The following is a 24,974-nucleotide window of genomic DNA, read 5'->3' as shown; positions in this document are numbered from 1 at the left end:
AGTTTTTTACTTCCTACTATAAAATACTTTTTTGTTCATTCTTTTTTGAGATTATAATTATAAAATAGACATGTTAAGTTAAAATAATCATTTTCTGTGTTTGTATATTAATTTCTTTTTATTGATTTCTTATTTATTAGGGTTTAATCAACACAAACATTGCTAAATGCTGTATTGAACCCTCAAAGACTTCAAAACCTGAACCAGTAAGTAAAATTTTATCTAGTCAACACATTTTATTCTTCCATATATTCTTCTTCTTCTTCTTCTTCTTCTTCTACTACTACTACTACTACTACTACCATTACTTTTTCTTTTCTTCTTTTCCTATAACAAAAATAAGGGTTCATCCCCTATATTTTTTCAATTTTATTTTCCTCCTTCTTATTCTTCTCATGAATATGTTGATTTTCTATACTTTAATATGAACTTTATACATTTTTTATGAAAATTATGAATAATTATTAAGGAAATATGGTTATGGTACCTAGGGAACTACCCTAGGATCTATGTTTTCAACATAAAAAAATTCATCACCTAGGTGCCGCCTAGGCGACTAGCCTCGCCTTGGCGCCTTGAAAACTACGCCCGCATCAAAATATTCCAATCAGACAATGCTAAGGAATATTTTGAGAAGGACCTTACCTCCTATCTTGAGAAGTTTGGGGTTATTCATTAGAGATTTTGTGCCCCCACGCCACAACAAAATGGAGTAGCGGAGAGGAAAAACAGACACATTGTGGAAGTTGCAAGGAGCATTCTTTTTCCTACCCATGTTCCTGTGAAGTTTTGGGATGATGCAGTTTTAACAGCTACCTACCTTCCTACCTTATTAACCGCATGCCTTCTCGAGTTTTGGGGTTAAAATCTCATTTTGGAGTCCTCTTTCCTGATGTTGAGATTTTCTCTATTCCTCCGAGGGTCTTTGGTTGCACTTGTTATGTCCACATTCCCAGTTCCAAAAGACACAAGTTTGACCCCAAGGCTGAGAAGTGTATTTTTCTTGGTTATGCCTCCATACAGAAAGGGTACTGTTGTTTTGATCCCATTAGTGGCACCCAGTTTATTTCTATAGATGTCACCTTTGTAGAGTCATTTCCTTTTTATAGCCATCCTTCTGAGGGGGAGAGATCTTTCGAGTTGTTTTCTTCATCCCTTCCTTTGTCAACTCCAGTTGAGTCTTATGTCGAGCCCTCTACAGTTACCCCCATTCCCGTGGACGGTCCTCTCCTTTGCGGTCTTCCACTCCTGCTAGTCCTCCAGTTGTTTCCACTCATCCTATTCTCCAGAGGTGATACCAGCGGCAAAGGCTAAGGCAAACACAGGTTGATCCCACACCTCCAGTTGAGTCTCAAGCACTCCCAATTACTGAAGAGAGGACATGTCCATCACCTCCTCCACCAGCACCCTCGTTTTCAGACCTTAACCTACCCATTGCTTTGAGAAAAGGTAAGAGGAAATGTACAACACATTGTATTTCCAAACACCTTTCCTACATCTTGTTATCCCCATCATACCATACCTTTCTAGCCTCCATTTCCTCTCAATCCATCCCAAAGTCTATTTCAGAAGCCTTAGCAACACCAGATTGGAGGGATGCTATGACTACTGAAATAGAAGCCCTTCATAAACACAATACTTGGGATATTGCTGACTTGCCAGCTGGGAGGTAAACCTGTTAGGGGCAAGTGGGTTTTCACTATCAAGTATCATGCAAATGGGTCAATTGAGAGGTATAAGGCTCGGCTTGTTGCCAAGGGATATACTCAGGTGTATGGGATAGATTACACTGAGACATTTTCTCCAGTTGCTAAGATAACTTCGGTGAGAGTTCGTTTATCCTTAGTAGTGAGCTATGATTGGCCTCTGTATCAATTTAATGTTAAGAATGCATTCCTGAATGGTGATCTCATTGAAGAGGTATATATGTCCCTTTCTCCTGGTATATATGGCAAGGAAATGTAGGGTAAGGTGTGTAGATTGAAGAAATCACTTTATGGCTTGAAACAATCTCCATGTGCTTAGTTTGACAGATTTAGGGCTGCTCTTATTCAGTTCGGCTACACACAGGAGAAGTTAGTGCTCTCGAGAAGTTCCTTAGTTCTGAATTTGAAATTAAAGATTTAGGGGAGTTATAGTATTTTCTGGGCATTGAGGTTGCTAGGTCCAAGGAAGGAAAACTTTTAGATGTGAATCATAAACTCTTAGCTAATGATGGAAAACTTTTAGATGACAAGGGAGTGTTTTAGAGATTATTACGGAAACTGCTTTATTTATGTATGACTCGTCTAGACATTTCATATGCTGTGAGTGTCATCAGCCAGTTCATGCATGCTCCCAAAGACATATACAGATGTTGATTGGGTAGGAAATGTGGATGATAGGAGATCCACATATATTGTGCTATGGTAGCCATAAATATTGTTTCCTAGAGAAGCAAAAAGCAATTAGTGGTTGCCAGATCTTTAGCTGAGGCAGAGTATAGAGCTATGGCCCATGGTGTTTCTAAGTTGTTATGGCTTAGATCTCTCATTAATGAGATGGGTGTTTCATGTGACGAGCCACTGATGTTGTATTGTGATAACCAAGCTGCTATTAACATTGCTCATAACCCAGTTCAACATGATAGAACTAAGCACATTGAGGTAGACAGGCACTTTATACGGGAGAGAGTGGCTTCAGGAAAGGTGTGCCTACCTTTCATCGCATCAGAAGAGCAGCTAGCAGATTTTCTAACTACGGGAGTCCCAAAGGCAAAGCTTCAACATTATGTAAGCAAGCTGGGCATGATTGACATCTATGCTCAGCTTGAGGGGGAGTGTAGTGAGAATGGGCCTTGGTGTTCTTTATTTCTTCTAAGTAGTATTTAAAAGTTATGTTTCTTAGCTATGGGCCTTATGGGCCTTCTTTTATTTTCTTTAATTATTTCTTTAGTGCTGGCCACCCCCATTAAGGGCATCCAAGTAATTGTACCCAGACTTATAATTATTAATAAAAGTGATGAAAGGGGGAATAGAGAGAGAGGTTTGGATTCTTCTTTTCTCTCTTCCCTTCTTTTCTTCTTCCACAACCTATTGCTGAAACTTCTTTCTTCTTTCTTTTCCTCTCTTTTCTTCTTTTCTTGCATTATCTGAATTACTATAGGTGTAATTTTCAACTAAATTAAATGAAAGTTATTTTATTTCAATTGTTTGCATGAGATGATAAGTTGGTCTAGTGGTCTAGGGCATAATTTGAATGTATGCAAGTTGGGTTCAAGTCACACTAGCCCTGAAATTTGTTTTTTAATAAAGAGATTTATGACACAAAGTTTGAAATTCAAAAATAAATATCACATCTATATGTATCTGTGTATCAGTTTGATATGCACCAATTCAATGCTATACAGGTGAATATGCATTGGCACTACACCCCGTATCGGTAGTATCATATCAATATTTTGATCCTTGATAAAAAAATCTCACATCCAGACAAAGGCAATGAGTAGAGAGACCATTCCAAGGAGAGGCAAAGAAGGCAATTTCTAACATGGATAAAGATAAAATTCAATGGCAGCACAGACTTGCTTAGAGTGAAAAAAAAAAAAAAAAGAAAACAAAGTAAGCCAACTTGATCCATATATTCATTAATGCTTATATATAAACTTTCATTTATGTCCATTAATTCCTGAGATGCTTCGCAGTAACATAACTAACATTACCAACTTAAGGATTTACCTTAAAATGTTCTATTGGATGCTTCATCTCATCAATTTTGATTTGATCCTGTAATTTCATAATTAAACAACTTTAGAAGAAACTAAGATTTGATCATTACAACAAGCATTTGCATGTCAAATATATGAAGGATGCAAATCTAAGTCTCAAAAGATATTAAGATTACATTAGCAACAACAAGCAAGTCTTGAAAGTTTCTTAAGCGAAGAAATCAAGTGAAGAAACTTTAATCTTTTCATCAAAAAAGAACTTAAAAGATGCTATTGGAAGTTATTTCCAAACTTCAAGACAAACTAAATGCCTTTGCAAAAACAGATTATATGGTTATCCTCTACCAAAAAGGGTAAGAGATAGAAAAGGAAAAATATATAGATCATCAACCACATTAAAATGCAACCATTTAAATTTATAGTTTTTCACAACTAATAGAAGCCCCCCATGGGTACCTTTCAAATGCTTTAGTGGTGAAGGTAAAAGATTTTTTTCCAGTTAATTTCAAGATAAATAAGAACAAGAGCAAAGATGCTGAGTGATACTTTCAAGCCTTAAATGCTCATTTTGGGAGCTCGTTTTAGAAGATAATATTTCTGTTGCCAAGAATTTTCATTGTTCATAACTTTCAGTTAAAGATGTTAAGAATATGAGACACAAGTTCTTTTTCAAGGACTCAGTGTGGAGAGTCTCTTGATGTATCGTACTAGTATAGTCCCTGGTGTACCTTGTACTTCACATATATTCTTTTATTTTCTTTTCCTGTAATTGTACATATCTTTAATAGGGGTCGAATCATTCTTGGCACCCCTGAAACTGGATGTTCTCTCTATTCAAACCAGCTAGTTCACACTCGGGAGATTCTAACGTGGAAAACATTTCCTGTTACCAAGTGACATTTATTTGCATCTCTTCTGGGTGATATTTACCCATTGACCATAAAATGCATCATTTCTTTTTCTCAAAATTTTCTTCCTTTCTAGATAAACTTCATGCTGAAGAATGCTATGGGTATGCTTTACCTAGTAATTTCACCCTTATCCAAGTCCGTTGCCTTTTTTATGAAGATAATGGCGTAATGCAATGACACCGTCAAGCTCTTCAACAAAGGTTATAAACTCATTTCAATAAGTTAAGTATATTTAGGTAGATAATTCTTCAAAATTCTGAACTAATGATGTTTAAACTTCTACTATAAAATGCAAGTAATGTATAAATCCTCTCACATAAACTTCTTATGTCAGTATTCACTGTATTATGAGTTCTTTAATGATAAGATATACAAGCTGCGAATGAATGAGATGTTTAAGTTCAATAAAAAATTAAGACAAATCAAATTACTTGAATACAACAAAACACACCAGTAACCATGCATATGCATCAACTGAAAAGATTCAGACTACTTCATTTACTTTTTAAATACAGTCTGTATGTTGTAACATTATACTGAATGGGAAAGTACTCTACAAGGCTAAAAAAGATCAAAGTTCAAACATGATAGGAAATTTTACAAGGTATTTTTGTATAGAACTCTTTATATAGAAAGTATTGGTATGTATTGATCAACATCATGAATTTTGTTTGTAAAAAAAAAAAAAGGAATCGTGAATACTGCTTTCCATATGTAGAGCACTAAGAATAACGACCATGCCTTGAAAAATTCAATGAACTTTCGTATATCTTTAGAAGATTCAACTGAACTCATCCGCCTTCCTTGTTTCTCAGAGATGCTCTGCAAAAGTTCTTTAGCCCCTGTACCCCAAAGCATCATCAGATTGCATCCCATACAACAGTAAATAAAGTATATTAGAATAGTAGACAAATAGCATCAGCAGGTTTCAAGAATACAACTAGGTTACCCTGCTAGTTTCTTTCAGTTATTCTTTTAGATTTCAGAATGACCTCCTAAAAAAGTTGGCATATTTCCAAAGATAGTAAAATGCTGAAATTCAGTTGATAAGGCTTTTTATAGATTGCACCTTGATTCACTGTTTTATCACAGGAAAAATTGATTCATGGGATCTACCTTTTTCTACTCTTGCTTGAATAAACCAATATTCACAACTAGGTTTATTTTGACACATTTTGTTGGTATTTTCCAGTCTCCAAATTAGATATCTTGATTATCAAATTGAAGTGCAGGATGAGTAAATTCCAAAAGAAATGGTTATGTGTCCCATAACCAATGCCCCAGGAAGCCATCGTGTTAACTCCCCCAAGTGGCCTAGTTTGCTCCACTTCCAAGCATTGGGAAACACATAACGGAGATAACTCAAAATATGCATGTCTTATGAGTCAAGTGACTGATTCCTTAAACTCAACTTGCAGTCACTTGAAGTATTTGGATTTTCACTTACCAGATTATAGTTATTTGTTTTTAGATTTATAACTTGTGATTAAGGGAGGTATAAGATTACTACAAATTATAACCACATAATGGTAATTCATAAATGTAGAAATATTTAAGTTTTAATGTATGGTGGGTATATTTGTAGTTCACACACACACACACACACACACACACACACACACACACACACACACACACATAAGTTCTATTTATAATCAAATCATAATGTACAGAGTTACAAGCAATTCTTTGTATAGGTAGTGAGTGCTACCTCCCCCAAGTATACAGTAAGTAACTAAAGTTGAGTCCAATACAAAGAAACCTTGTTAACCCCATATTTGACTAAAGAATCAGATAGCCTATTTGCTGATCTCTGCACCCATTGAACTTTTACTTCCATGTTCCTAGTCAGCCATTTGATCTTCTTTAGCCCATCCTGTATTCCCAAGTTGCTTTCTTATTGTCCATCAGCCATCCAACCACAACCATGGAATCATCCTCTATTTTTTTTTTTTGAAAAGTAAAATAAAATTTTCATAAAATAAAAAGAAGATTACATAAGGAAGGTGATAAAATATCACCTGAGAGAAAACATGGCTACTGACTAAGAAACTCCACCAACTACAAGACTTCAAAATAAAAAGAAGACTTCAAAACGATCATCAGCAATCCTATCAGAACCAAGGCCCTAATCTTCCCCTTACTTGTTTAGTAGGGACGGAGATCAGTCCTAGTCTAGATGAGAATTTCAACAAGAAACCACAGAATGAGAGAGAGAGAGAGAGAGAGAGAGAGAGAGAAAGGAACGAAGAGAAAGAATTTCAGAGAAAGAGTGGAATCGGTGACTTGCCGCCCCACTCAATTATATATATATTAAAGATTTAAAAGCATGGTTTCAAATGTTGCAACATTTCGCTAATGTCGCCCGACATATGTCGATATCGAGGCTCACCGACATGAAAATGGATGGTAATATAAAAATTACATTATTTCGGTCGACATTTCCTATATTTCGGAAATGTTGACCAAATCAGTCCAAATAACAAAAAAAAAGACATTTTTTCCTATTATGTCGACTAATGTACATTAATAAAATAACATATTAGTATATTATATTAATATAATACAGTATATTAATATAAATTATTCCATTAATAATTTCTATTTAATATTTCAAATAACATATTTATAAAAAAGAATTAAAAAATAAAAACAAAAGAATAGATTAATTACTTTATAATATAAAACATAAAATATTTTTCAAGTAATAAAATATTAACTAGCAACTAAAAGAACTTCAACCAATCAAAACACCCCATGAATTTTGATGAATGCCACCTGATTGGTTACCACTTTTATGATGTCTCATGTTAGTTGATTGGTTATACAAGTGTTTCTAATATCATGCATTTCCAGTATCATAGTTGAACCCACATTATATATAATATTTATATTATATAGAGTATACCATAAATTTTTTATATTATTATATGTTATATAATATAGGATGTTATATATACACTATATTTTCTATTTAATGAGCCCAGCTCAGTGGCCTTGGCTTCAAGCCCAGGCTATTGCCCTATATAGTTGCAAAGCACAACCAAACTTGTCCCATGATCACCCTCACAATGAATATTTCATCTATGACAGAGATATAATTGATTGCACAACTATTTCACTAGTTTTATTTTGCTTAAAGAAGCTGTGGAGAATATAACCTAAATTATGATGCACAGTGTTCTCTTCTTACACATTGTGTTGTTCTTACATGACTATATTTTGACCAGAAAAATAGACAAGCTAAATATGGTTGTGATGTAAGCTATAAATATGAGGAAGTTCATCTTCATCTGGTATCTATAATTGTCTTATGAAACCAATAACCAAAACAAAATAATATTATATATCAAATGAAAAACAGTCCCAGATGAATTAAGAAAACTGATTAAAAGAATGAAGAACAGAAGGAGACAACAAGAAGAGAAGACAAAGATTGAGAAGAAAGCATTAAAGAGAAGAGTTGTTCGTTCAGCTCCTCTTTTCCCTAATCCTTTTCATTAGAGATTAATCACTAACTATTAGAATTTACAAGTAAGCCCTTAGTTGGGCGGCAAGCTAATTAAACATAAACATAAACTAATGTTAACAAGCCCATAAAGAAAGAGGCCCATTAACAGAACAAAACATAAACATAAACATAAAATTAAAACATAAGCTGTGGGCTAAGGGCCATTCGGCCCATCTTCTCTACACTCCCCCTCAAGCTGAGCATAGATGTCAATCATGCCCAACTTGCCTATATCATGTTGTAGCTTGGCCTAGGAGACTCCTTTGGTAAAAATGTCAACTAACTGTTCTTCAGATGCAATGAAAGGTAGACAAACTTCCCCAAAAGCCACTCTTTCTCTAATGAAATGCTTGTCAACTTCAATGTGTTTCGTTCTATCATGTTGTACAGGATTGTGAACAATGTTAATGGTGGCCTGATTGTCACAATACAACATCAGTGGTCTGTCATACTCAACACCCAATTCCTTCATTAGGGATCGAATCCAAAGCAACTCTGAAACTCCATGAGCCATACTCTACCTCAGTTGAAGATCTAGCAGCCATAGATTGTTTCTTCCTTCTCCAAGAAACAATATTACCTACAACCATACTACAATATCCCGAAGTTGACCTCCTATCGTCAATGTTACCTGCTCAGTCAGTATCTATATAGGCCTCCAGTTTCATATGCCCATGCTTAGCAAAAAGAATACCTTTGCCTAGAGTACTCTTCAAGTAAAATAAAATCCTCTCCGCTATTGCCATGTGTATCTCCAGGCATGCATGAACTGGCTAATGCATCTAACAACATATGCAATGTCAAGATGAGTAATACATAGATATAGCAATTTCCCTAGTGACCTTTAAAGCACTATCCTTCAATAGTTCCCCATCAGAGGCAGAAAGCTTGTGACTCGTATCAATAGAGGTAGTAACCGGTCTTGCACCCATTTTACTTGTTTCAGAGAGCAAGTCTAGCACATACTTGTGCTCAAAAAATAGAAATACCAAGTACCAACCTTCACAGTTCCCTAACAGCACAACTGCGTCTTACCCGATACCTGGGAGAAATAGAGAAATAGCAGCCGCTCCCTGTAGGCTTCATAGAACTGAGCTATGCTTGGTTCGATCTTCAAGATGAAGCCTCCCGTGAGACCCGCAATCAGAACTCTCCAATTGATTAGGGTTTTGGGCAAAAAATCCAAAAATTGTTTAAATGATGAACATGATATCTTCTTTTCTCCAAGAAACCACTACCAATTGGGCTGAGTGTCTTCTTCAAACAATCATTGATTTAGCTCTCCATACACAATGTGTATGGGAAAAAAAGGAAAAAAGGGAAAAGGGGCCTGCTCTGATACCAAGATGAAAAATAGTCCCAAAAGAATTAAGAAGGGAGAACAGAAGGAGACAACAAGAAGAGAAGAGAAGATAAAGATTGAGAAGAAAGGGTTAAAGAGAAGAGTTGTTCATTCAGCTCCTCTTTTCCCTAATCCTTTTCATTAGAGATTAATCACTAACTATTAGAATTTACAAGTAAGCCCTTAGTTGGGCGGCAAGCTAATTAAACATAAACATAAACTAATGTTAATAAGCCCATAAAGAAAAAGGCCCATTAACAGAACAAAACATAAACATCAAATTAAAACATAAGTTGTGGGATATGGGCCATTCGGCCCATCGTCTCTACAATATCATATAAGAATACTTTTAGCAACTAGAACAACAAGATTTTTTAGTCAATAAGAAAAGAAATCCTTTTAATTAGAATGACTATCATTAATGCAGTCTATTTCTTGTGATACAATCAACAACTACTACTAGGGGTAAGCATGGGTCGGTTCAGTTCCAAGGTAGAACCTCGAACCTACCTATAGGGGGAAGTTCCAAGATTAGTACTCACCTTGGTGATTCCAGGGTTTGCCCTTGGGTCCTATTCTTTACCCACCCCACCCCACCAATAAAAATGGAGCATGTTCTTTAAAAACTTGATTTTCAATTATAATAATAACAATAATAATAACAGTTCAAAACTTATATTAACTTTATTGATTAAATTGAGTAATTTTTTTATAGAACTTAATTTTGATGGGAGCAACCTCGGTAAACCAGGCCCTTCAGGCATTGAGGGGTCTCTTTAGGGATAAAGGGAATATATTAGCTATCTTCTTGGGCCCTATTGCCTAGGAAATTCCACTAGAGCTGAACTGCTTGCTATCCTGTGTTGGGGTCAAATAGCAAAAGAGTTAAATCTATAAAGGTTGGTTGTTGAAGGAAACTCTCAAGTGGTGGTTAGCTGACTAAAGGATGTAAAGAAGGCAACTTAGATCTACTGAGAAGGGTTAAGAAAATCAAATGGTTATCAAGGGGAATGACTGTAACTTTTCAATGGGTTCCAAAGGACGCAAATGTGCTAGCAGATTCTCTAGCTAGTCAAGGGGTTGATAGGGAACAACTGTACCGGGTAGGGGTGTTCACGGTTCAATTTGGTGCGGTTTGCAGAAGATCTCAGACCAAACCAGTAAATTACGGTTTGAGAAATTTCTAAACCGAACCAAACCGTTTTGGTATGGGGACTTTGGACCATTCTATGGTTCTTTTGGGCTTAACCCAATTAGAAGGCCCAAATAACTCCCCTAAAAATTAAAACTTAAAACCTTTATTTATTATTTTATTATAAAACAAAGAGTTCATTATATATTGCATTCCATTTAGATATATTATATATAATGTTTATATATCATATATTCATATTATATATATGTATACAAAATTTCGGTTTACGGTTTACGGTTTGGTTCAGTTTATAAAATAAAATAAACCAAACCGAAACCGCAAACCGCAATTTAGAAAATTCTCAAACCGAACCAAACCGCTTTGTAGTTTGAACTGTATAATGAGCACCCCTAGTACCGGGCTCATCTATAATTTCTGTACTCTTTGGGGTAACCTTACCCCTTTTATTCCTCATTGGACAGTTGTCTGTATTAATGAAATGATTCCCAGTTAACTATCAAAAAAATTAAACGAGTAATTTAATTTATAGATTATCATAATATATTAATATATAGTTCAAAATTTAATTATAAAAAAAATTATAGATCAAAACTTATCATTATAATTTAAATTTTGTAAATATTACCTTTTACATTACTTACTTTACACATTCAAATATTAAATTGAAGAAAAAATGATCAAACCACTTAAGTGACTCAATGGTCAAGTGAGACCATGGTCTTTGTAACCATGAGTGCTTGGGTTTAAATCCTCACATCCTCAAAGTATTTTGGGATTTATTTCAAGGCAAGTTTGGCTCCAAGACCGGTTATCCAAGCTAGTCTGGGTAGGCTAAACCCCTCGACCTTGGAACTGGCATGGGTGGGGGTCGGTTCCAAGAATTTGGAATCAAACCCTACCAAGTAATTGATTGGGTAGGGTCGGTTCAAGGCTAGTTTGAGCTTTGGTTCTATTTGGTTCCAGGTAGAACCTACCCATTTCCTCACCCCTAACTACTACTAAATAATTTTTATCTTTACAAAATAAAAAGAAAAATCATGGAATTATTTGTACCTTTGTCAATAAGGCCAAGCCCTACTTTTGACTGATATATGGCTCTCATTGATAAAACAATCTTTCCATCAATTAGTTCTTCCACTAGCCTCTTTGTCCTCCGGTCAAAAACCTAGTATGAAGTGACAAAACTATTAATTTAGAAATACCAGCAAATGGAATCACTAATAGATGAGAATTAGAAAGAAAAGGTTATATAACATTTCATAAGAATTACGGAATACGTTAACTGACCGCCCTTTTATATTACTAGGTAATCTCTAACCATAACAAAAATAGTACCACAATTAGTGGCATATAAGCACAACAATGAAAAGACTAATTTGTCTGAAATACATGAAACTTGTGTAATGCATTTACTAACAACTTAAGCTCAACAAGCATATCTTTTGTTGTTCTCTCAATAACAACAAAGTTGATCATATCATGGAATAGGCCAGACAGTTTTTATTTCCTCTCATAACTTACAAAATTGATATGAAGTCACATGTTACCTAGCCCAGACACAAATAGAAAGCTATTAACTCAACTCCTGTACTTAAATAGTTATAGAAAAAAAAAACACTTGTGCAAACGGTGTAATCGGATGATAATCTAGTAGAAACAAATTATACAAGTGTTTTTGGCACTGTTGCATTGGATGTTTCATATTCTGCAGGAAGTTACCTTACCAGAACCACCAATACCAAGGGCTACATCTGTCTGTACAATTCCATGCAGCTTTATAGGGGGTATGTTAATTATTTCATGCATGATTTTAAAGGGTGAAGAGGTGAGGTGGAGAGGCATATGCCTCAAGGCAAGGTGGGGCCAAACCATATTGCCTCAATGACCTCATGGTGTTTTTACAAGGCTTATGACTCAAATAGCATGAGGCATATTGTTGCGGAAAAACCCAAGAAAACAGATTTGAATGGCACTCAAAAAGAAAGTAAAACAGAGATAAAGAGAAACAAGCACAGAGAACACACACAGATTTATGTGGTTTGGCTTATAGCCTAAGTCCACGGGCGAAGGAGGAACAGAAATCCACTATGAAGTTGGTAATGGAGAAGAAATACAGAGTTGTGCCCTCACAGAAAACCCTAAGCCCCAAATACACCCAACATCCCCCTCGTCTCTCAAAAGACTAAGGCTCTATATACAAGAGAGAAAACCCCCAAAAATACATAACTCTTCTTATTCGGATCGGACCTATAAGATAAATATGGATCGGGTCCATACCACCGCGGGGGCGTTTGTGGTGGGCTACGGATTCAAGGCTCAAACATAACACATATGCCTTATGCCTTATGCCTTCTGCCTTAATATAGAGAGGCATAAACTTCAGTTGTTGCCCTTACAAAAATATCAACTGTCAATCTGTATAATCTGGTTTTTTTCTGGGGCAAAAGGCAATACTAGAAATACTTGGGGGTACAGAAGAGAACTTGGAGGTGAAGACAATGAGACTGACATTCTTTTTCTTTCTTTCTTTTCTCATATCTGAGAAACAAAAATGATATTTATTATTACCTAATCCCAAGAATTTACAGGAATCAATAGGAGCAGGTCATCACATGATCCGCATGAATTCCATTGTATGAAGTCATGAGACTTGCAAACATTCCTTGGAGACTGAGGCTCTCAGATCTATAAGCTCAACTTAACCTACAAAGTTTCTTGCTTTTTTTTCTTAGAAGATCCTATCCCTTTCCAATTGAATCAACTACATTTTCTGCAAACTCAACCCTTTTCTTCTTTTTGTACCAAAACATTGAAAGAACAAAACAAAGGGCAAGATTATACGAAAGACAACTAATTTAAAGAAATGAAAATACTGGCGAGTGAGAATTGTTGAAAGCCCACTTACCAGAAAAGATGCAAGATTATACAAAGAACAACTGAGTAGCCATGAGTGGTTTCTATGGACAGAAGCCTAAGAGGATTATGGTTTCTGATATAGACAATCCTGTTGCCAAGACTACTTCTGATGAGCTCAATATTGAACACACGGTGATGGAGTAACCAAAAAGTAAGAACAAAGATGAAGAAGAAATGAGCAGGGAATAATTTCCTTTTTCTTTCAATAGACTCGATTAGGATAGATATCTCAAATGAAATAACATGATACAATGACAGCCAGTTGCCTCTCTCACCTTGCTTGTCCATATAATGAAAACAGTAGAGAAAAAAAGAAAATTAGATGGGACAGATATATATATTCACTCTTAACTATATATGCCTACAATACAAGATTAACAAATGGTCCAATAAAAGATAGAGAGACACAGAGAGCTTATTATTTACATTAATTGGTTAGAAACCGTGCCAAATAAGGTATGATACAGTTTGTAAAAAATGTTTTGTTGCTTGGCATGTTTCAACCATAATGTTTTGTTGCTTGGCATGTTTCAACCATCCATTGTTATATCAAGTTGTCAGTCACTATTGGAACTAAAAGGAACAGTCTTGATGACATGGCTGAATGTGCACCCATTACTAAAACTAAAAGAATGATCTTGATATTTGATAAATTGGATGAATGGGGAATTTTGTGCCTATGTTTTATGAGGATGAATGACCTCCTCCCTCTATAAACTTTATGGATTAACTATGAGATGACAAAAGTAAGTCATATTAGTATATTCTTCAGAATGGATGGTATTATATTTTCAAGGTAAGTAACTTCTCTTCCTCTAGAAATTATTTACCCTTATCATCTTCTTATACTGCACTTAGGGGCCATTGCATAGTGAAATGGTAAAATCTCAGACTGACAAGCATTAGAGCATGAGTTCAAGTCAGAAAGCAGCAACTTTGTGCGAAAAATGCCAAAGGCTAGGTCTGTGACCCTGGAGAGCCAGAACAACATGGGGCAGTGGCCTTACCTTCTTATAGTGCATTGTAAAATTTGATCAACAATCTTTGGACTCAAATCTGTGACTGATATTTGTTAGAGAACCAGTATACTATCTAAATTACAGAACATTAGAAACTTTGATGAATTTTCATTTTTGTCTTTTATTGTTGATAGGTTATATTTGTTGAGTGGGCCGATTTATGTTTAGTTTGTTTTCTTTTAAATTAAGAAGTTGTTGGGCCTTGGGCCCATTAGTCTTTTATTTTTAAAAGAATTGTAAGTACTTAGTTTGTGTTGCCGCCCTACTAGGGGCATCTTTGTAATATCCCATATTTAAGTTAATTATAAATAGAATGAGGGGCTGGCGGCTAGGGTTATGAATCACTATCCTAGTCGACCTTCTTCTCCTTTTCTGCCCTTTCCTCTGTCTATTGCTGAAACCCCCAACTTTCTCCTCTTCCTTTCACAAGAAGCCTGACCGAATCAGCACATAAGGCTTTCTACTTGGTATCAGAGCAGGTTGAAGATTCTTGAAGAGATTCACTCCTGCAGCCCTAGATCGGCCAATTGCATGGAGATTTAAGAGGCTGATTGAAGCTCTCAGGTAAGCCCAGTTTTTGGATTTTCTTGATGGATCTGTATGCCCTGTAGCTGGTCTAGGGTTTCTCATCAGAATCAAGAAAAACTAGAGAAAGGGGAAGAGTCCTGATTTTGTTGGAGTCTTTAATTTTGACCTAGGTAGTGGTGCCCTAATTTTTTAGGGTTCCTCTAGGTTTTTTGTAAGGGACGATTCAAGTTACATGTGGTGTGGAGGCTTCTAGAGAGGGCGGTTGCTTTTTCTCTCTCTTCTCCCATCCCACAGAAAAGGAATCTTTCGTGGAAAGAAAGTCCAGGACACCAAAGGAGTGTCATTGGTTCCAAAAGGTATTTTGTTTGTTCTTGCCGCATTTTTTGGTTGTTTTCTGTACCTCTTTTGAGACACATGGAGGGACACAGAGTTGAATATAAGCCCGGGAATGAAATGGGACCAGTGGGAGGAGGTGCTTGAAACCCCTTCGGAGCTGGGACCATTACTACAGTTAGGTTGGATGGTACAAACTACTTGGAATGGTCCCAATCTGCAAAGATGGCCATTGGGGCTCGTGGAAAATTGGGGTATATTACTGGTGAAGAGGTGAAACCCAAAACTGGCAACTCCTGGTGAGTACAGGAAAATTATATGGTAATGACATGGTTGTGTAATTCTATGTTGCCACATATAAGTAAAATTTTTTTATGGGCAAACACTACCAAGGAGATATGGGATGGGGTTGCAGAAACCTATTCACAAAGGTAGAATGTTGCTAGGACTTATCAACTGAGAAATCAAATTATTGCCACAAGGCAAGGAGATAGATCTGTTGCAGCCTATTTTTCAGTCCTTAAGACCCTGTGGCAGGAGATCGACCATCTAGAGACCTTTGCTTAGGAAACCACCAAGGATGCAGCTACCTATCAAAGACATTTAGAGAAGTATAGGGTGTTCGAATTCCTTGTTGGCCTTAACCCTGAGTATGACATTGCACGACAGCATCTTCTTTCTAGGGACAGTGTCACTCTCTCCCAAGCATATGCCTTTGTGTCAGGAGAGGAGTGCAGGAGGGATGTAATGATGAAAAATCTCAGTTCTGATCAGTCTGCTATGGTAAGTGTTGTGAAATCTAAACAGAATGGCAATGAAAACAAAAAGGAAGGCAAAAGGGACTTGGTCTGTAACTACTATAAGAAGCCTAAGCATACAAGAGACACTTGTTGGAAGCTTCACCCACATCTTGTGCCGACCATATTGAAGAATAAGAAAGGAAATGTGCACATGGCAGTTACTGGTGATACTCCGACACCCCCTACTACAACTGCTTTGGAGTCCATTACAGCTGCTGCAGTAAGGGCCGAGCTTGAGAGGTTTGGGTTACTTCTTAATCAGAGGGATACAGCTAGTTCCAGTTCAGTCGTAAGCGGACAACAAGGTACAGGTAGCACAGGTGGAGCTCACTCTACCTCCTTTGCCCACACAGGTAGTTCGCATGTCACTGCAAACTATGTTTCTGCTTCAGGTAAGGAGAGATCTCCTTGGATTATAGACTCTGGAGCCTCAAAGCATATGACCCATTGCTCCACTATTTTCTCCTCTTATCAGCTCTGTTCTGGCAGAGATAGGGTCTCCACAGCTGATGGATCCCATGTTCCTATTGCTGGGAAGGGATCTATCAAGATTAATGATTCTATTTGCTTACCCTCTGTCCTCCATGTTCCTAGTTTGACTAAGAATCTGAACTGCTCAGTAATTTTTTCTCTTGGACGCTGTTTTTTGTAGGATCTGGATTCAAAGAGGACGATTGGGAGTGGTCGTGAAGTGAATGGAATCTACCTCCTGGATGCTCTTCCTCCTCACCAAAGCCATCATGTTTGCAGAGACAGTGAGTCAAAATCTATGGGTCAGATTATGCTTTGGCACAACCGTCTGGGTCATTTATCCTTTTCTTCTTTGAGTTGTTTGTTTCCAAAATTGTTTGAGTCTGTGAGTCTATCAAGTTTGAAGTGTGAGGGTTGTGAACTTGGAAAGCATTGTAGACACTCTTTTAAACCTAGTAATAAAAGATGTTCTTCTCCCTTGATGTTATTCACTTGGATCTGTGGGGCCCTTATCATGTTCCCTCTATGGGCGGCTATCGCTATTTTCTCCTATTTGTGGATGATTTCTCTCGACATTCCTGGATTTACCTAATGAAATCACGCGATGAAGTACCATCCTTAGTGAGGCAATTCCACCAGATGGTACTAACACAGTTTGGGACAAGAATAAAAATGTTCAGATCTGACAATGCTAGGGAATATTTCGAGAGACATCTTGCCTCATATCTGTTGGAGTATGGTGTTGTCCATCAGAGCAGTTGCTCCTATAGTCCACAGCAGAATGGTGTTGCAGAGAGGAAGAACAGACACATCATTGAGACGGAAAGAAGCATGATGATCACAGCCATAGTTCCGATTCGTTTTTGGGGTGATGCAGTTCTCACGGCAGTATATCTGATTAATAGAGTGCCCTCTCGTTTACTCGGATCCGGGACCCCATTCAGCCTTCTTTTTTCTCAGGGGGAGATGTTTCATATTCCTCTAAGGGTGTTTGGATGTGTCTGCTTTGCGCATATTCTTGGCCTTTGCGCATATTCTTGGCCCTTAACGTTCGAAGCTTGATCCCAAGGCAAAGAAATGTGTTTTCCTTGGATATGCAGAGAATTAGAAAGGGTACCGCTGCTATGATCCAGTCTCTGGGAACCGGTATGTTACTATGGATGTTACCTTTTTTGAATCTACGTACTTCTTCTCAAAGGATCCTTCTCAGGGGGAGTGTTTTGGGGAAGTAAGTCAGCAGTCTATCCCTCTCCCAGTTCCAGTTCCAGTTCCTGTGTCTACTCCTATGCTTGACCACCACCCGATGTCACCCACCTTGCCACCTCCTTTGTGTTCCATTTCACAGCATTACCCACGGCAAAGACTCCATAAGGCGGTTGATTCCACTACAGTAGAACTCACACCACTTCCTATCGATCCCTTGGAGACTCCAGATTCGGCTGATACGGATTCAGGTATTCCTCTTGATCCCACTACTATTTCAGTTCCCATTGATCGTACTGACACTGTTACAGATAACCTTGATCTCCTTATTGCTCTTAGAAAAAGGAAGAGAAAGTGCACTGCTTATTGTATCTCACAGTACATATCCTACAGTGGACTTTCTCCTTCCTACCGTGCTTTTCTCTCTTTTCTTGATTCAGTGTCTATACCCAAGGGTGTTAGTGAGGCTCTCTCCAAACCTGAGTGGAAAACAACTATGCAGGAAGATATGGAGGCTTTGATTAAGAATCAGACATGGGAGATTGTGGACCTACTAGAAGGCAAGGAGACAGTTGGATGAAGATGGGTTTACATAGTAAAGTATAAGGTAGATGGAAGTATAGAGAGGTACAAGGCAAGACTTGTTGCAAAAGGGTGCACACAGACCTAGGCATTGATTATCTAGAGATATTTGCGCCAGTTGTAAAGATGACCTCTGTTCGGATACTCCTTTCTCTTGCTACCTCATACTCTTGGCCCTTGTTTCAACTGGATGTAAAGAATGCTTTCCTAAATGGGGATCTGCAAGAAGAGGTGCATATGGATCTTTCAGTTGATATTTACGATAATGCTGAAAAGGGAAAGGTATGCAAGCTGAAGAAGTCACTATATGGCTTGAAACAATCTCCTAGAGCATGGTTTGACGGATTCAGAAAGGCCCTGATTGTTTTTGGCTACACAAACCCAATCTGATCACACCTTGTTTGTGAAGCACAGGGGATCTTTGGTGTCAATCCTAATTGTTTATATGGATGACATTGTTGTCACTGGGAATGATCTGAATGAGATTGATAATCTGAAGAGGAACCTGCATAAGGAATTTGAGATTAAGGATCTTGGAGAACTAAGATACTTCTTAGGCATCGAAGTTGCAAGATCGAAACATGGAATTTTTATCTCTCAAAGGAAGTATGTCTTGGACCTTCTCCAAGACACAGGGAAGCTTGGAACAAAGGCAGCTAGCACCCCCATTGATCAGAACCATAGAATCAGTGCATCAAAATGTGAACTAGTGAAGGACCTTGGGAGATACCAAAGACTTGTGGGTAGGCTACTATACTTGTGTATGACAAGACCGGACATCTCCTATGCAGTAAGTGTAGTGAGTCAATACATGCATGCTCCACGAGATCAGCACTGGAAGGCAGTTGACAGGATCCTTGCATATTTGAAGGGACATCCAGGCAGAGGCATATTGTTTACTGATCATGGACAACTGAAGCTAGAGACCTATACAGACGCAGATTGGGCAGGATGCCTTGATGGCAGAAGATCAATTTCAGGAGTGTGCACCCTAGTTGGGGTAACCTAGTCTGATGGAAGAGTAAAAAACAAACAATTGTGGCAAGATCAAGTGCAGAAGCAAAATATAGGGCCATGGCACATGGAGTTTCAGAACTTCTCTGGATCCGTTCTCTGTTAGAAGAAATCGGTGTACAGGCAGAAGAACATTTGATGCTATACTGCGATAACCAGGCAGCAATCAATATTGCCCATAATCCAGTCCAGCACGACCGAACTAAGCACATTGAAGTAGATAGACATTTTATCAGAGAAAGGGTAACTTCTGGAGAAGTTTGTCTTCCATACATTTCTTCTGATCTGCAACTTGTTGATGTTCTCACAAAAGGTGTTGCGAAGAATAAGCTGGAACATGATCTACGCAAGTTGGGAATGTGTGACATCTATTCCCAACTTGAGGGGGAGTGTTGAGTGGGCTGATTTATGTTTAGTTTGTTTTCTTTTAAATTAAGAAGTTGTTGGGCCTTGGGCCCATTAGTCTTATTTTTAAAAGAATTGTAAGTACTTAGTTTGAGTTGCCGCCCTATTAGGGGCATCTTTGTAATATCCCATATTTAAGTTAATTATAAATAGAATGAGGGGCTGGCGGCTAGGGTTATGAATCACTATCCTAGTTGACCTTCTCCTTTTCTTCCCTTTCCTCTGTCTATTGCTAAAACCCCCAACTTTCTCCTCTTCCTTTCACAAGAAGCTTGGCCGAATCAGCACATAAAGCTTTCTACTATATTTTCAATTATTTGAAATTTGTTTGAGGCTTGCAGTAAAATGCCTTGCCTCTCCAGATTCAACAGCCTCACCCTTGCCTTTGTGCTTTAAAACTTTGATTTAATGTACCAAATATGCTTACATATTATATATGTGTGTGAGTGTGTGTGCATGTGTGCATTTTCCTTTAGGATTGAACCAGTGTAGAATAGAGAAGCCTTATTCTTGGGATGTTGGGAGAAGAAATTAGGGTACATTCAACTTGAGATTACAGTGAGATTTTGGAGGTTCCTATCCACGAAATTAAAAGTTCTAACAAACTACATTAGTTTCTTCCCTAAGGGCAGAAGTTAGCTCTAATAGGAGGACAGAGGGCTATTGGTGGTAGGTTAGATGCAAACAAAGTAGGCTGCTTTGCGGTGTTATAGTAATGAAATTAAAAAGTTCAGGTGGCAAGACCGGATCTGTTCCCCACACAGGGCGCCTCACACCAACCTCACACGCACATCCTACCATGCATTGGGGACATCTCCCGTACTTGTAAGTTACTATTCAGAGGAGATGTTCCCAATGCACGGTGGATGTGTCCGTGAGGCACCCCTGTGTGAGGAGCAGATCCCGTCACTCAGGTGGCTGACTAGACATATGGAGGTGAGGTTTCTTTGGATTCCAAGGGTAGCCAATAGCCTGGGGGATGCTTTAGCATAGCAAGGGGTAGAGACTGGAGAGGGAACAAATATTTGGAACAGTTGTAAGAAAATTAAAAGGAAGCTCAAAGGTTAGAGATAAGACTCCTTATCTCTAAAATGAGAACTTGTACATATATGCAGTTCATTTCTTTATATTAATAAAACTTGACTCTTATTGATAAAAAAGACAAGAAAAAATTAGAGAGGAAAGCAAGATTAGGGTGTGGCCCCTTTTCTATTAGAATTTATACTAATCTATATAATTTAACGATAGTACCCTCCATTAGAAAAAACAACACTCAGACCATAATACCCTTGACTAAACACCTCACAGAGTCACACCACTATCTTGCCTTCCAATATGATGTTTCAAGGTGTTCAAAAAAGGAATACTACAAATGATATTTTTTGCATTCTTGAAATTAAAGAACATAAAACATGGGACCTCAGAAAAGATATTTTTCGATTTTGAAAAGGATTTCACAAAATGTAGCAATAGAATTTCCATTTTGGACAAGTTTACATCCTAATCCCATTGTAAAAGATGTGGATGCTTACCAAAATATGTGAAGCACTTGATCCAGAGTTTAGACCTACGTCATATGATGAAAAATGGACCCATTCACTTAGTTTGAACATCCACCTAAAGAGGATAAATAGATCTGAGTTTCATCTCACTTAGAATGTGAATAGAAAGATTACCACAAAAAAATATTAATCATCTGTATACAAGGAATGAATTGTTGTTGTGAATATCATATACACTGCAATATTCATATACTGCTTACCCATATGAAGCCTGTTTATCAGTTAAGAATCCTCCAGTCATGACCTGATTCCCAGTCCCCTCATCAAAACATAAAGTCAAATGAATCATATTGTTGAGCATGTCAGAATTGTCAAAAATCTCGCCACAAACAGGACAGCTACTGATAATTGATTCCCTGTAATATTAGAGCATTGAACCAAAAATAAGGATAATACTATCACATGAATGATTAAAGAAATAAAAGCAGCCTAGAAGAAAATGAATCCATAGCCTGAACTAGAAACCTGCAGTCTGCAGATCAAACACCCTAAGGAATTCATATCAAAGGTCCCAATTGGACAGATGAGGAGTGTTCTGTCAGGCTGGAAGCCAAACAGAATACTTCAGTCATATCCATTGAACATACAATAATAACAATATGAGATGACAATATCATAGACACATTACAAATGAAATAATCTTATAGCAAAAGTACACATAGACAACGATTATCTAATCAAGTTTATAACTCATCCATGGCACCTAAATTAATTAAGCTTTGACTCATCTGTGCCTTCAAATTTTATGAAGTTTATGACTATTACTGCCCGGTAAATGATCTAATACAAAACTACAGAACGGCCATTACTTTTCTTGTTGAATAGCAAGAAGGGTCGCCAACTCATCCATGCCAACAACACCATCACCATTCTTGTCAGCTTCTCTAAAAAGATCCTCTTTCTAATAAGCAATGTAAATGGACTTCAAAAGTTAGCAAATTCATATTTTTAACAGATAGAAAGATAATTTAAGCTCAGTGAAATTGGTGTGCTACAGATGCAAAATAATTCTGCATGCGTATATAAAAAAGAACAGTCAGTAAACCTTGGTTGCTGCCACTTGATTCCCAAATGCATTAATCAAGTCAGAGAACTCAGAGAAGGAGAGCTGGCCATCTTCATTATAATCCTATAGCATAAAAGACAAATAAAGGTGTAGTGGTCAATGGAAAAGCCAGAAAAGAAAATTTTAATCACCTTGTTATCATTCAAAAGTGTATGACATATTTGGAAATTAATATTTTATCATCCAGGGTTACCCACAGGATGTGGTAGAACTGTTAGCAAGTTGGTCTTGCATTCTTTTTCACTCTAAAGATTAAAATTATACTATACCATTCTCAAAAAAAATGTCCTCGTACTTGTATCTTAAGCAAGGGAAGTGGTAAATTGGCAGATCATCTCCGCACCAACTGCTGTTTAAAAACTGAAATCTCATACCATGTTATGCCTGTCTTTGGTACCCAATGGCAACCACCTACTGACCTCATTGGCTTATTTGAGACCAGTCTCATGCTGCTGTGATAATGTGTAGGATCATTCTTGCAACCATATGTTGGAGAATATAAGAAGATAGGAATGCTGTGATCTTGACTAATAGATTTCTTCAAACCCTGGCAGCACATATGGTGATTGATTTTGTTATAACTGATAGTGGCAGATTATGATGAGCTACTTGAACCCAAAGACAGTGGTAGGAGCAGGTGTAGTCTCCTCTAAAAGGAGATAAACTCCTTAAGGTCAATTTTATGGATCATCATTAATGACCCTAATATGATCAGGGTTTGGAAAACCAGTTACTCTATTAGAGGAATAAAAGGGAGATTCTGCTAGTTTTTTTGACCCAATTGTTCATGGTAACCCTTTTAGAGCAGAAATTTTGGCATTACTATTACTATAAGGACTAATTTTCTCTTTGAGTTAAGGGTGGATTGAGGTGAAGAGAGATACCTGGGTAGATATAAGATTTATGCTAGATGGCTCTGACGGTTTGGTTCATGTAACCTAAGGCATTCCACTCAAGAGGCTAAACCTTTGGCTTCCTGAGTGAATATCTGGTTGAGGATTACAATGTCAATTATCTTGAGGTCAAATGCATTGGCAGAGCTAGGGTCATCAAGAATGATGTTTTTAGTCTATAATCCATATTCTCAATGACCATCTAATATACCAGTACGTTAATGTGGTCCTATAAAGATTAAAAACCTGAAAGCTGACAAATGATGTATTATGGAAGATAAAGTGAAATTTACCACTATAGATAAAATGCGTCTTGCAAACCCTTTTTCAGTTTCAATTGGGTCCTGAAAATATTTCAAACTGTTATTGTCAATATTATCAAGAAAATGAAAGATTCATTAAACTTTGAACAATCCAATGATAGATACGAGATCAAGACTACACAGCTGACCTCAACAGAGCATGAAATAGAAATTTTCCCCACAATTGTGTTAGATGATGATGGATCTAACAGGCTGAGTACCTCAATGTCAGAGTCTGAATCCTGAATGGAGCAAGGAAAGGATAATCAAGAAAAATAACCGGAGACTAATAAACACCAATCCCAGAAAAGAAAGAAGAAAAACAACAAATGCAATTTGGCCACCTTGCTTGTGACCTTATTTTAAGGAGAAAAACTTTCCCATGAGGTTGGAGTTGGTTTCATAGGAAGATTATACATTAACTTACAAACCCAAGATCAGGCACTTAGGCCTTTGGACAAGATGTAAATCACACCTACAATAATCTGAATTAAAAGAAAAGAAACAAGAGAAAAGGAGGAGATTGAATAAAGAAGTGATGGAGGAAGAAGAAGAGAGAGTAGTTCAAAACCTCTCTTCAGCCCCCAAAGATCTCTTTTATTCTTTTGTTGTAAAAACTAAGGACAATTACATGAGTGCCCTTAGTAGGGTGTCCATCACCAAAGACAGCAATAAAAAACAATAAGAAAAGAGAAAACAGGCCCATTACTCACTAACACAAGTCATAAACATAACTTAAAGAAAAACAAAGAAACTAATACCCATCCGGCCCATTGTCTCTACACTACCCCTCAAGCTGAGCATAGATATCAACTTTGCCTTGGGAACACCCTTGGTCAGAACATCTGCTAACTATTGCTCTGAGGCAAAAAAAGGAAGGCAAACTTCTCTGGAAGCTACCCTTTCTCTTATAAAATGACAGTCAACTTCAATATGTTTTGTCCTGTCAAGCTGAATTGGGTTGTGAGCTATGTTGATCGCAGCCCGATTATCACAGTAAAGTATTAAGGGCTTATCATGTGCAATACCCATCTCCTCTAGAAGTGACCTAAGCCATAGCAACTTTGAAACTCCATGTGCCATTGGCCTATACTCTGCCTCAGCCGAAGACCTGGCTACTACTGACTGTTTCTTACTCTTCCAGGAGACAATGTTCCCTACAACCAAGGCACAGTAACCCGATGTAGATCTCCTATCATCAATACTACCAGCCTAATCGACATCTATGTAAGCCTCTAACTCCATGTGTCCATG

The 24,974-nt window shown here is 37.4% G+C and overlaps 1 protein-coding gene across 2 annotated transcripts in view; it reads right to left on the bottom strand.

The window, feature by feature from the left end:
• The window catches only part of LOC148876117 (phosphatidylserine decarboxylase proenzyme 3-like), a 110,492-nt gene that overhangs the window by 45,101 nt on the left and 40,417 nt on the right, over positions 1–24,974 (bottom strand). The window contains exons 6-14 of one of the 2 annotated variants that reach the window (XM_088966148.1): positions 23,870–23,962; positions 23,712–23,762; positions 22,505–22,588; positions 22,269–22,360; positions 21,660–21,815; positions 21,430–21,514; positions 11,680–11,791; positions 5,359–5,459; positions 3,717–3,764 (exon numbers count right to left, since the gene is read on the bottom strand). In XM_088966148.1, coding sequence (XP_088822274.1) covers positions 3,717–3,764; positions 5,359–5,459; positions 11,680–11,791; positions 21,430–21,514; positions 21,660–21,815; positions 22,269–22,360; positions 22,505–22,588; positions 23,712–23,762; positions 23,870–23,962 — 822 coding nt within the window. Of the gene's footprint in view, positions 1–3,716; positions 3,765–5,319; positions 5,460–11,679; positions 11,792–21,429; positions 21,515–21,659; positions 21,816–22,268; positions 22,361–22,504; positions 22,589–23,711; positions 23,763–23,869; positions 23,963–24,974 lie in introns of both variants that reach the window. The other variant, XM_088966147.1, reaches the window with a different exon arrangement.

The sequence above is a fragment of the Nelumbo lutea genome, chromosome 1, assembly GCF_056320005.1.
Source record: "Nelumbo lutea isolate HS-2025 chromosome 1, American lotus-T2T, whole genome shotgun sequence".
Classification (NCBI taxonomy): domain Eukaryota; kingdom Viridiplantae; phylum Streptophyta; class Magnoliopsida; order Proteales; family Nelumbonaceae; genus Nelumbo; species Nelumbo lutea.
The sequence above is the reverse complement of the archived record's forward strand: the minus strand, read 5'-3'. Positions and strand labels throughout refer to the sequence as shown.